Source organism: Zingiber officinale, chromosome 1A (genome assembly GCF_018446385.1).
Source record: "Zingiber officinale cultivar Zhangliang chromosome 1A, Zo_v1.1, whole genome shotgun sequence".
Taxonomy (NCBI): Eukaryota; Viridiplantae; Streptophyta; class Magnoliopsida; order Zingiberales; family Zingiberaceae; genus Zingiber; species Zingiber officinale.
Window position 1 is genome coordinate 175,758,473 of NC_055987.1, and position 13,344 is coordinate 175,771,816.

The 13,344-nt window shown below is 36.1% G+C and overlaps 1 protein-coding gene across 2 annotated transcripts; it reads left to right on the forward strand.

Moving 5' to 3' along the window:
• Positions 1 to 2,262: 2,262 nt before the first annotated feature.
• On the forward strand, positions 2,263 to 5,188 carry LOC122038481 (G2/mitotic-specific cyclin-2-like). 2 transcript variants are annotated; one of them, XM_042598254.1, is made up of 11 exons: positions 2,263 to 2,631; positions 2,768 to 2,846; positions 2,938 to 2,994; positions 3,077 to 3,122; positions 3,233 to 3,358; positions 3,451 to 3,591; positions 3,798 to 3,887; positions 3,985 to 4,206; positions 4,293 to 4,391; positions 4,499 to 4,677; positions 4,790 to 5,188. In XM_042598254.1, exons 1-11 carry the CDS (start codon positions 2,577 to 2,579, stop codon positions 4,932 to 4,934), a joined length of 1,239 nt encoding a protein of 412 aa, XP_042454188.1. In that variant the 5' UTR covers positions 2,263 to 2,576; the 3' UTR covers positions 4,935 to 5,188. The 2 variants fall into 2 exon arrangements, with proteins under 2 accessions (XP_042454188.1, XP_042454187.1); XM_042598253.1 differs by having other exon boundaries at positions 2,264 to 2,631; positions 2,935 to 2,994.
• The last annotated feature ends 8,156 nt before the right edge of the window (positions 5,189 to 13,344 follow it).

Consider the following 13,344-nt stretch of genomic DNA (forward strand, 5'->3'; position numbering starts at 1 on the left):
GCACCTCATGCTATTATTTTCAATCTTGGGCCAAGAGCAATTTTATTAATTTCAAAGAAGCAAGCAAGCTAATATAACATTATCCTCTTCATAAGCATAATATGTAGCAACAGTTTCAATAGCATATCAAGTAGTTTAGGTTAAAAGAATACTTAAAAATCTTCACAAACAAGAAGAAGATGTAACTGATAATTTTTTGATAGCAAGACAAGGATTACAATGATAAAAAATCTAACTTTTATGGGAGCACAAATAAAAAAATTGAGTTGAAGTACTGCATCATGCACACGAACAAGTGATAAATATTTTGACAAAGTCATTTTTAAGAGATAAATTTATTTATTTCAGATTACATTTGCAATTTTGAATCAAAGAAATGTTGATAAATGATTCAAAAAAATTAATGATGGTTAAAGAAAGTTATGGTGGTCATAATTAGTGGTGGTAGAAAATGTCCATTTTCAATGTTTTTGAAATAACAGATATGTTGTTGAGTTAATAGGATAATGTTGAAGTGATCGGTTAGTTGATGGGGTGGTAATGCAGTATACTTGAGGAGTTATAATTAGCATATAAATATACTACTTATTTTATGAATGAATATCCTTTCCTTTTTTCTCTAACAGTACGAAGAAGGCTCCGTCGCCACAGCAGTTCAGTGTTTGGAAAAGGAGGGCCGGGGAAGATGCATGAGAGCTGTCAGTCACTTACGCTTGATTTACAGTATCAGAAAATTTAATTTGAATGCAGATGTAAATTTAGATGGAGAAGGATTGACCATAAATTAATTAGTTAATTAACTATAAGATAATGGGAAGCCCCCCGATGAAAGCATTGAATGCATGATTGCCGTTGCGTCACGCATCATTAATTAATTAATTAATGAAACCATCATTCAATTAATTCCATTCCCTGTTCCACCGCACTTTTTTTTGGTTTCACGGTCCCTACAACGACAACGGTCTGACCATCTCAATTCTGATCTCCCCACTTCAGTCCATCTTTTGAATTAAAGACCAATCAAAACCATTGCAAAATTGACCTCCACTGATATGATCAATTAAAAGTTCTGAAAGTCGACATTTTACCCACTTTCACCTACCTTCAAGTAATTCAATTTTTACGACCCCACATGTCATTCGTGATGTTAAGTGACGCCTTGACGATATATTTGTCACATAAGGTCGCAGGATTGAATCGTAGAACTGTCGAGATGTAAATCTTTGGACCCTATGTAACTCATCCCACCATCACTTGCTCTCTCGGTTGTCATGATTTATCTTTCTCGTGATGATCTGGGGTCGGGTGCGGGTGCGGCAAAGATGCTGGGGCGAACGATTTCATCTTTCGCCACAAATAATTCAATTTTTACATATACAACAATATAATTTTAGTCCATTTTATGCCCGATCATACTAAGCACCATGGCTACCCTGACTAGATATGATCAGGGATGGAGCTAAAAGTTTCATAGGACGAAAGATATAGGACGAAAGATGTGTGTTCGTTTTTATATTCCTATACCTCTTGTATTAAAAAAAATTGACTAGTTTAAATGATATTTTAGTTAAGTACCCCTAAAATAACTAAAACACCCCTTATAAATTCTAGTTTTTTTTAATAGGAAAATATATATTATCCACCTAACACTTATCCATCTCAAAAACACTCCCACTGTCTCTCACTCATGATCTATGTAAAATATTAATGTTGTACTAAATATAAATACATTTAAATTTTATTTAATATTTTTATTTTTTTTAAAAAATAAAATTAGTTTTTTAAAAAATAATTTATATTTTATTTGTGCCAAAGTTAATACAACTACAAAACTAAGAGTTATGGTGGCAATACTAGATTGAGATGAGAAGTATGATAAACAAAAAAATTAAGTGATCACAAGGCTTATAAATTCTATGGATAGAAGGTGAGTATTTTGTGAAATTAAATTAAATTAAATTTTATGTAAATGTAAATTATGGTATTGCAACAATAGATACGATTAGAGAAATAAAAAAAAGGGAAAGAGTATCAGATAAAGGACTTAATAATCCCTAGATCTAGCTCTAGAGGAGACATTACTCTGACCCTTTCCTTTACTGAAAATTTGAAAACCAAGGTATCCGTTGGTCCTCGACAACGGTCTACGTCGTCCAAAGGAGATCAGCGGCCAGGATCGACTAGCCGTTGGCTCCATCCGCCATGGCAGTATGGCAGGCAAGCAAAGCATCCGCTCACCCTCCCGTTTCTTTCTCCCTTCTACTTTTTCCCCTTCGCCCCTCTTTATCTGCCCTCGCCACTTTGACACACACACAGAAAAAGAGTGTTGAAGCAGTGGAGACTCCGTTCATGCCCTCGCTCACCAACAAAGTCGTTGGGTTCACAGCCAGCTGAGGACTTCTTCCAACTGCGGGAGATCGCGTCCATCCACTTGGTGCTCGAGGTCTTGTTTTATCTTCTTCGCCAATCGATCCCCCAGCTTTGCGGTGGTTTCCAGTAGCTCGATCAATCTTTGAGGCTTCCAGATCGGCCCTAAAGATCAGATCTTTGTTGTCTTTTACGGATTTCAAGCGGAGATGGAAGGAGCTGGTGAGATCAGACGAGGCGTGGCGAAACCTGCAGTTGTGCAAGGTTCTTCCGCTCCTCTGTTACTTACGAGGGAAATTCTTCAAGCAATTTTGTTTCTATGGGCCTGCTGTATCTTGATTTGGAATTTTAGTTGCTTAGCTGAAGGAGACTAAATTTCTTTTCTTTTTTGACTTTGTAGATGTGGGCAATCGAAGAGCACTCCGGGATATAAGGAATCTCGTGGGCGAAGCACCATATGCTTGTGCGATCAGAAAGAAGTACGTACGAATAAAAAGGGAAACAAATTTCTTTTCTTAAATTGTCTACTCCTAGCAATTTTATTGGTATTCCTCCCTTTTCCTTTAGCAGCAAGAGTGGTTTGCATGAACATAATACAACATGTATAGCTCGACGGCCAGTGACAAGGTTGATTTGAATCATTGTTTAGCTTCCACAAGTTTTTTTTTTTGGTATATTATGTAGTTTAAATTGGATGGATTGTTGTCAGGAAATTTGCAGCGACATTGGCAACTAAACAACAAACTTCTCCGCAGGTAAATTCGCATAGAATTACCAACCAACCTCTAAAGCTTTTTGCAATATCAAAAGCCTATTTTTTCTCAATGAAGAGCTCAATTTCATAAGTGAATCTAATTAACAACAGAATGAGCGAATTGGGAAAGAGAACCCGGAGAAAAAACCTGAATCATTACTAACCAGTTCAAATTGTTTGAATATTTGTACTGACATAGAAGAGGATGGCACCATGGTTGATGAGATGGAAGAAATGGTTTGTTCTGAATTTATCTTCATTGTTTTCTTCTTTTATATTTTGCTTTGAGCAGATGTGTCGTACTATTACTGAACGAACCTTTTATATAGGATCAATCTGGCCTCAAGGATGTCGAAATGGAAGATCGCATCCTAGATTCTTTTCCAGATATTGATAGCTGTGATTCAAATAATCCACTTGCAGTCGTTGAGTATGTAGAAGATATATACAGCTTTTACAGAAAAACTGAGGTAATGTTCTATCCACACAATCATACAACTCCTTCCGCATCCTGCTTGTTTTCAGATTTTGTATGAATACATAGCTGCGTTCCAAAGATTTGGCATTATATATTAAACTGGCCTCAGAAAAGTTTAGTGCCTGCAAAATTACTTTTAAATTTTAGGAACATTTGGCATACTCTTTATTTACATGCCTTCGTTTAACTACTGTTCAGGTTACAAGTTGTGTAAGTCCAGATTACATGTCTCAACAGTTTGACATCAATGAAAAAATGAGAGCCATTTTGGTTGACTGGCTAGTAGAGGTATCAAAGATTCACTAGATATACTTTTCTATGGCCATTTAGTCCAGTTTCTAATTGTTTTTGCTAACCTTATTTATCTTTCGATCTTTCTCTACAGGTTCATTACAAATTTGAGCTGATGGACGAGACACTTTTTCTGACTGTGAATATTATAGACAGATTCTTGGCGAGGCAGACTATTGTCAGAAAGAAACTGCAGCTGGTTGGTGTTACAGCCATGCTTCTTGCTTGCAAATACGAGGAAGTCTCTGTTCCTGTAGTACAGGATTTAGTGCTCATCTCTGATCGAGCTTACACTAGGGAAGAAATCCTAGAAATGGTAATTGCAACTTCTAATTGCATTTTCTCTGCGTAAGTCCCATTTTGTCTCGTGTTATCTAAATGCAGCTTTATCTTTGTGAACAGGAAGTACTGATCCTGAACACCTTGCAATTCAACATGTCTGTGCCAACACCTTACGTTTTTATGAGAAGATTTCTAAAGGTAGCTGAGTCTGACAAGAAGGTAACAACACTTCTTCCCGTTGGGTAACATCAACAACTTGTACTGTATTTGCAAATGACAGCGGTTGTTCTCATGGCACCATCACTTCGCATGTTTTCCAAAACCAGCTTGAGCTGCTTTCATTTTTCATCATAGAGCTTTGCCTCGTTGAGTGCAAAATGCTCATGTTCCAACCATCCTTGCTGGCTGCTGCCGCAATATACACTGCGCAGTGTACTCTCCAAAGATGCAAATGCTGGAATAGAACTAGTGAGATGCACACTACCTATTCAGAGGACCAACTGCTGTGAGTGTTCAGTTCATCTTCAATTCATGATTTTATAGAAATAACGCTAAGAATTCCTCATTCCGACCCCCAGATGATTCTAACTCTAACACATGCTTGTTTTGCATGCTAGTGAGTGTTCTAGGTTCATGGTCGACTTCCACCAGAATGCAAGAACTGGGAAGCTGACTGGAGTCCACAGGAAATACAGTTCCTTCAAATATGGATGCACAGCAAAATCAGAACCTGCTCATTTTTTATTGAACGCTGATCTTTAGAGCAAATTGGAATTTCTTGAAAGGAGAACCAAACATGACATAAGTTGGTGACATGAGTGAGCGTGGGTCGCAACATAAGTTGCAGAACATGATGCAATTGAAGTTGCCTGAAGAATAATTGTAGATTCGTTATTAAGTTAAACTCAGAATCTTTTGATAAGATTCAAAATAAGTTGGTGTAACTTGAGTGTTGTAACTTTCATTTGACTTGCTTTAATGAAATTGATGGACTAGAAATATATAAGAAAACTTCTATGGAAAATGGCTCGTCAAATTTTTTTAGGTAAAAATGAAAAAGGTGCCTTTTTGTCATTTTGAAAATACCTTATTTGAGTATTATTGTATTTTTTTTAAGTTAGCACAAGGTATTCAATTTACACCGATTAATCCAAAAAATAATCGGCCTGACTCTACAAAATTTTTTTATCAGTCATCAGAATAAATAGTGGTGACCTATTAGCTCGGCATTCTTAATCTTTAAATATCTGAAAAATTAAAAAAAGCACCCATCGCTATATCATTACCTGGGGGCATTGTAAGAGCTATTATTGCTATAACATAAAGTAAAATTGCTCTAATTTGATTAAAATGGCTGGGAATGAAGTATTAGTATATTTAAAATATTTTTTATTAACTCGTCAAAATTACTTAAATATCATAAAATTGCTTCAACATTGTTTGTACAGCTATGACAATAACCATAAATTGAGGTGGTTTTGAATAGCTCGTGAAGCGTAATTTGACGTCGCCAAGTTGATCGTCTTGATGGCTCAAGTCTCCTCGGATGGGTCTAGTGATTAGTGCATGAGGTGTTATCATAATGAGGTCTGGGGTTCGAATCTCGGTAAAGCCGAGATAAATACCTCCCTTATGTGCTAGTCACTATTCCAAAGGCTAGTAGCCGCCCGTGATTTACCTTCTCCATGTTAATCTTGGGACGGATTGACGGGGGCGCTGAGGACGAACGTATTCACCTTTTGCCACAATGAAACGTAATTTGACGTCGCCAAATTGGTCGTCTTGATGGCTCAAGTCCATTAAGTATTGGATAAGGATAATATGAGATCTAAGAGATCATGAGGAGCATAAAGTGCAACATTAGCTATAGCTGAAAAAGGCGAATTATGTAAGTGAAACATGAAGGATGTAACATGAGGGAGCCAAGAGCTTGATACATTTGAGAGACGAATAACCTAATGGAAGATATAACCTTGGTGGCTAAATGAAGATGTGAAATGCAAGCTCTGATATATATGTGACCTGTGAGAGTTAAGAGACACATCTTTAGGAGGGAGTGGATCCCAATTTAGGTGAGACTCGACTATTAAGATGATCACAGAATCAACTAAGTAGTCTACTAATCTATAGTTAGACAACTAATGTTACAATAAGAAAGTTGAAAGAAGTCCATGATTAAAATTACTGTATATTGGTGGCAAAAGGTGAATACGCTCACTCTCAGTGTCCCCGTCAAATCGTTCCAAGGCCAACACGGAGAAGGTAAATCACGGGCGGCTACTAGCCTTTGGAATAATGACTAGCACATAAGGGAGATATTTACCTCGGCTTTGTCGAAATTCGAACCCCAGATCTCATTGGTGGCAATACCTCATATGCTAGCCACTAGATTCATCCGAGGAAATTTAAAATTACTGTATATGAAGCATTAATATATGAACAATATTCTTTATTGACTTTGGTCAAAATGTAAGCTCTATTTTGATTAAAATTACTGTATATGACGTATTATTATATTAAAAATATTCTTTATTAATTTGGTCAAAATTACTTAAATATCATAAAAATTGTTTCAACATTGTTTGTAACAATTATGACAATAACTATAAATTGAGGTGGTTTTGAATAGCTCATGAAGCATGACTTGGCATGGCCAAGTTGGTCGTCTCGATGACTCGAGTCCATTAAATATTAGATAAGGATAGTATGAGATATCTAAGAGACCATAAGCTAAGGAGTATCAAGCTGCAACATCAACAATAACTGAAAAAGTTGAATTATGTAAGTGAAACATGAAGGATGTAATATGGAGTGAGCCTGCATTTGAGAGACAAATAATCTGATGGAAGATAACCTTGGTGGCAAAATCAAGACGTGAAATGTAAGCTATGATATGCGAGCTGTGAGAGTTAAGAGGCATGCATCTTTAGGAGAGAGTGGATCTAAATTTAGGTGAGACTCAATTATTAAGATGATCGTAAAATCGACTCAGTAGTCTACTAATCTATGGTTAGACAACTAATGCTACAATAAGAGTTGAAAGAAGTCCATGATGTATAGTTGTATTAATTGCAATAATCTATTAATTAATAGTTGACTCATGAAGAATTTTAATTGACTGATGCTAAAAAAGAAAGCCGAAAGAAATCCTTGATGTGATAGTTGCACTATAATAACCGAACCTTGTTAAGACATTAGCTAGAGTAGTATAAATTTATATTGCAAGAACAATAACTACTCATCCCTCTCTAATTATCATACCATTCATTCCCAATGATTTTAATATATTAAGTATTTAGGGATAACTTAAATATATACCTAGCTAACATATCTAGTTCTAAATACTTTATGTGATTTTGTATTATATTTAAATGAATCCTATGGTGGTATGTTTGCCTTATACATTGGTTTGTTAACCCAAACTAATTTTGTCGTGATCTAGACTTTCAAAAATAAATTCAGTTTTTAACATTTGTGAATTTTTTTTCAAGGGTTTTTTCATGTCATCTTTGATCTAAAATCTTGATTTTCTTACTTAAATCCCTAATTTTAGATTTCTTGGTTTCATGAAAAGATGTATTTTGTAATTTAAAATTGAGTTTCAAAATTGTTAATTAATTTATTCCTTACGTTTGGAAGTCCCCTTAATTTGAATTTCCTTTTATCATCGGGGCGACAGTGCCACAGTAAGACATTCAGATTGGTACTCACTCACTCATAGTTCGATCTCTAGTTATTGTAGGATCGAAAAGCACTAGAGAAGGAGGGGGGATGAATAGCACTCGTGGTTAATTCGTTCGTTTCGTAAATACGTAGCGGAATATAGAAGTAAACTAAAAGCAATCGCTAACACTTTTGGTTACTTGATTTGGAGCATGTGAGTGCTTTTGTTGGGCAATCCACTATCAGTTCGGAAATTACAATTATAAAAACTGAAGTACAATGATTTATATTTTAAGTGCAACAATAAAAGCATACTGACAACTTTTTAGATCAGGAAGGTCGTGCTTTTGGTCATCGGAGACGCGTCACTCGGTATCCAGAGTTCAATCATCAGAGTCACGTCACTGAGTCGCAGGTTCGTCTTATAGAGCAATGCACAGTAGAAAGATCGCAAAGAGAAGTGTGTAATGCATCAATTCGTGACCTGCTTATATAGGGCCATTGAAGGTGCCTTCAAGCTCCTTGGAAGGCGCCTTCAGCGAACTCTTATCCCCCAAATCTCGATCGTTAATAAGCTCCACTGCGGTCACTGATTATCCACCCGAAGGCGCCTCCAAGCTTCATGGAGGGCGCCTTCCATCAGTTGTGCAAGACGCCTTCAACACGCTTGGAAGGCACCTTCTGCCCTGCTTCCTGCTCAGCTGTAGCCAAGGCGCCCGAGGCGCCTCCAACAACCTCGGAGGTGCCTCGGATACTGTTCATCCAAGCTAAACATGCTCAATTCGCTTCCTGCAAAATACGTTAGTCCAAGAAACTAACCATACCCTGCAAAACAAAGTTAGCATAATATAATATGAAAAATAAAGCATTTGACAGTCTTCGGACTGTTCAGATCTGACTTCGAGTTTCTCAAAAATCCTAGGTCGAACTGACGCCTACTGTTCCGTCACCGGGGAGCACACCCTCACCTACTCCTCTCAGGAGAATTTACCTGTTACCAGATTGATCCTCTAGACCAACTAAACTTTTGCTTAGCGTCTGAAGCTTCCGGTCTTCATGCTGGACGTCCGCTCCACGACTCGTCCAGACTTCCACCCGGTTTGCGGCACTAGGATTTTAACCTAGAGTCCCCGACTGTAGGATTTTGCCCGAAGCTCTCGACACGCCAAGACTTTCCGCCTAGGGTTACCACCCCCTAGGGTTTTCCACCTACCTAACCGCAGCTAAGACTTTTGCCTAAAAACACTTAGGACTCTCCTGTAATCTCATTCAAACTCGTTAGACCATTAATAACCTTAACTTTGAACCATTTTCCATTATCAAAACTCAGGTTCGATCGTCTGATGCTTCTCGCACCAACAATCTCCTAATTTTTTATTATGACAACAAAATTTAAAGTTAAGTAAAACATAACTCGATTATAAAAAGAAAGGCAATTTGTAGAACATAAATGTGCACAAGTTAAAAAGATGCAATATCATAAAATGATGCAATATTTAGAACAGCTTGTTATAGCTCCCCTTAATCACTTAAGTTATAACTCCCCCTTAATCAATTAAGTTTCACTTTTCTTTAATTACTTAACTTTCACTTTTCTCTCCCCCTTTGTCATATCAAAAAATAGTTGAAATAATTTAAACCAGATAAAAATTTGAGAAGGAAATACAACTAAAAGACAAAGAATATATCAATCTACAACTCAATATATGAAATAAAGAGGGGAGAATATCTACCAATGTGTTGCCAGTCTCTTTGGATGAAATCGTTGCTCCCGAGGTAAAAGGATCATCAAGATGGATGAATATGGTTGCTCTAGGGTTTCCCCAAGGGGGGAAAACCTTCTCCCAAGCTAGGAAGGGGATGGAGCCCCTTGATTGGAGATAATCCAAAGAAGGGTTTCTTGATTCTTTTATATCTTCTCCAAAACTGTCCAGATCTACTAGATTTAAATGGTTCTGCCAAAATAGATTTCTCACCCCTTAGACCTAGTTTTCTCGGGTTGAATCCTGAAGTAAACTTGTAGAACTTGAAATTATATATAATCGTAACTCCAACCGAGTCAAAAGGGTCGTATTCTTAATTAATCTAGTTTATGCTTGACTCATAGTTTCTTTTTTTTTTATTTATTTACATTAGGAAATCATTTTATTTACAATGCATAGATTTTTTAAAAGAAAACATTCAGAACTAGAAGAATAAAACATTAGAGAGGCTTGTAGCCTCTAATAGCATGAAACAAACAAAAAATGAAACTGTAAACACTTAGAGTGATCTCTCGAGAAGAAATCGAAGAAGATGCCGGCGAAGACGCTGCTACTGTCGCCAAGAAGATCACTGTTTAGAACCTCCTCAGATTTTTCATGAACCAAATCTTGACCACAGGATGTTCTCTTTTGCCCACCGTTACACTGATCACCGTCGCACTCATCATTTTCACCGATTGCTCTTGCATGCCAGTATAAATAGGAAGCAAGCATCGGTTAGAAACTGATGCTTTGATGGTATTCAATGGAGGAAGATGAAGGTGAATGGACACCCCTTCATCTTCCTAACGTTGCAACTGATGCAACGTCCAACATCTCCCACTCATCCAAGTCAATTCAAAAAGGTTATCTGGTCACATAGACTATGTCTGTCACATATACTACAAGGTGATCATGTCACAATGCCAAAGCCAAATATTAATTTATCACAAAGACTGATTAAGTCATATAGACTATTTGACAACCAAGTCACGAAGACTAGAGTAAAATTAATTAGTCACAAAGACCAAATAAGTCACATAGACTTTATAATGATCAAGTCACGAAGACCAGAGCATAAATTGATTAGTCATAAAGACCATATAAGAACATCCATTCCATACATTAGGGAAAATGGTTCGTGCGACAGCAAGCACACTAAGCATTCAATTGCTAAGAAGATTATCACACCTTACTTAGCTGCTCCATAGAATGAATTAGAGACATCAAAATTTACCTTTACCCCAAATTAAATTATTTACATCAATATAAACATCTCTAATCTCTCATATTGACTATTATATCAAGAGCATGATCAACATCTCTAATCAAGTATATTATTCACAATTATATTTTATGTACTAAACTAAAAATGTAATTGGTACTAGTGAATAAATGTCACAGATGCAAATCAATCTTAATCTTCCTTTTTAGCTAGAATCTATTCATTCTAATCAGTAGTTTTCCTAGTTGTGCTTCATAGACCGAATCAACTATAGACAATAGAAAACATGCTAAAGTAGCAGACACTGATCAGAATTTTAAGTAGACAGCTAAATAGTTACTTAGGGTAAAATTGAGATTAACTTATAATCTCAAGGGTCTCACATAGTAGAGAAGCAGAGATCCATTCTCCTACTACCCTTCTTGTCTCCATAGCACATATGGTATGAATCACATGCTATGATGTTATTCTTTTTACTAAAAAGAGCGCATGTTTTTTTTCAAAATTTAACATCATACAGATTTTGATCTAGACATACCTAATGTCTAATCCTGAATTCAATATATGAATTCTAATATGGTCTTAAGCAGATTCAGTACATGGTGAGTACATTTACTTTGATCATTACATAAATGATCTCATCTTGACACAATTATCAAAGTGACCTTAACTTACGGGTATGCCTCTATTCACAGCTACATAAGCTATCCCATAAGCAACGGTCTTACCTCTATTTTTACTTAACAAATAGAGATTATTATCCATGTGAGTGGACCAATCTCAATCTACCAACATACTTATCGATACTTTTATTCGAATATAATAAAGACATATACACTGAATAGATCATGACATTTTTCATTTATCAAAATGTCTTTACAATAAGTTACATTCTTTGAAGTCCCAAAGACTTCACATGTCTATGAAATGACTCTAGTCAATGACTTAGTAAAAGGATCAACAAGCATATTTCGTGTAGGAATGATACTCAGGAATTATCTTTTTCTTGTCAACAATATCCCTTACAAAATTATACTTAATTTCTATATGCTTGTCTTTGCTGTGATATTTGGGATCCTTGGAAAAAACTATTGCATCTTGACTATCACAATACACTGTAATAGGACTTCCACTGTTTTCATCAATCTTCAGATGCTTCAGGAACCTTCTTAGCCAGACAACCTCTTGCACAGTCACTGCACAAGCCATATACTCAGCTTCCATTATCGACAAGGCTACACAAGCTTGCTTCTTACTATTCCATGAGATGACGCCGCCATTTAGAAAGAAGGTATAGGTAGATGTGAATTTTCTATCATCAAGGTCCCCTACCTAATCTGCATCTGTGTAACCATTTAAGCTCATATATGATCCTTGGAAACAGAGGTAATAATTTGTTATTCCTTTGAGATATCTGAATATCCTCTTCACTGCTTTTCAGTGTCTTGATCTTGGATTTGATTAAAAACGACCAACTAAGCCAACAGTATAACTTATATCAAGATGAGTACACAACATAGTGTACATCAAATTACCAATAGCACTGACATATGATTTTTTCTTCATTTCAGCTATTTCCTCAGGAGTCTTGGGATATATATTTTTGCTCAAAATAGTACCGCTCACTATAGGCGTCTGTTCAATGTTGCAATATGACATATTGAAGTATTATAGCATCTTAGTGATATAAACTTTTTTAGACAAACTCAAAAGCCTTTTTGATCGATCTCTAATGATCTTCACTCTTAATATGTACTCTGCTTCTCCTATATCTATTATGTCAAATTGTGATGAAAGCCAGGATTTAACTTCTATCACACACTTTATGTCGCTTCCAGCTATTAGCATATCATCAATATATAATGATAAAATGACAAACACAATGATCCTCATTGATCATTTCGAAAGCATAAGACAAAATGACTTCATTAAATCTTATGTTATATTGTCTTGACACTTGCTTTAGCCCATATATAGACTTCTTAAGTCTACATACTATATTCTCTTGGCCTTCAGCAACATAACCTTCTGGTTGTACCATATAGATTTCTTCATTAAGATTACCATTAGGGAAAGCCATTTTTACATCCATCCGATGTAATTCCATGTCAAATTGTGCTACTATAGCTAGGATGACATGTATTGACACAAACTTTACAACTAGGGAGAATGTCTCTTCAAAATTAATACCCTCCATTTGGGTATATCCTTTTATAACTAATTGAGCTTTATATCGATTAATCGATCCATCTGCATTCCTCTTTATTTTAAGAATTCACTTATTCTCAATAGCCCTTCGACCCAGAGAAAGATCGACTAAATCCTAAACTTGATTCTTTCTCATTGACTTTATTTCTTCATCCATTGCAACTTCCATTCTTTTCTAACTGAGCATCTTAAAGCTTCCTTAACTATTCGAGGTTCCTCATCGTCAACTGGGAGAATCATCAATGCCTCATTCTTAATATCAAACTTTCTCCAAGGAATAATCTGACGACTACTTCTTCGTACGTTAGACTGTTGAGAAATTGACTCATTCAGT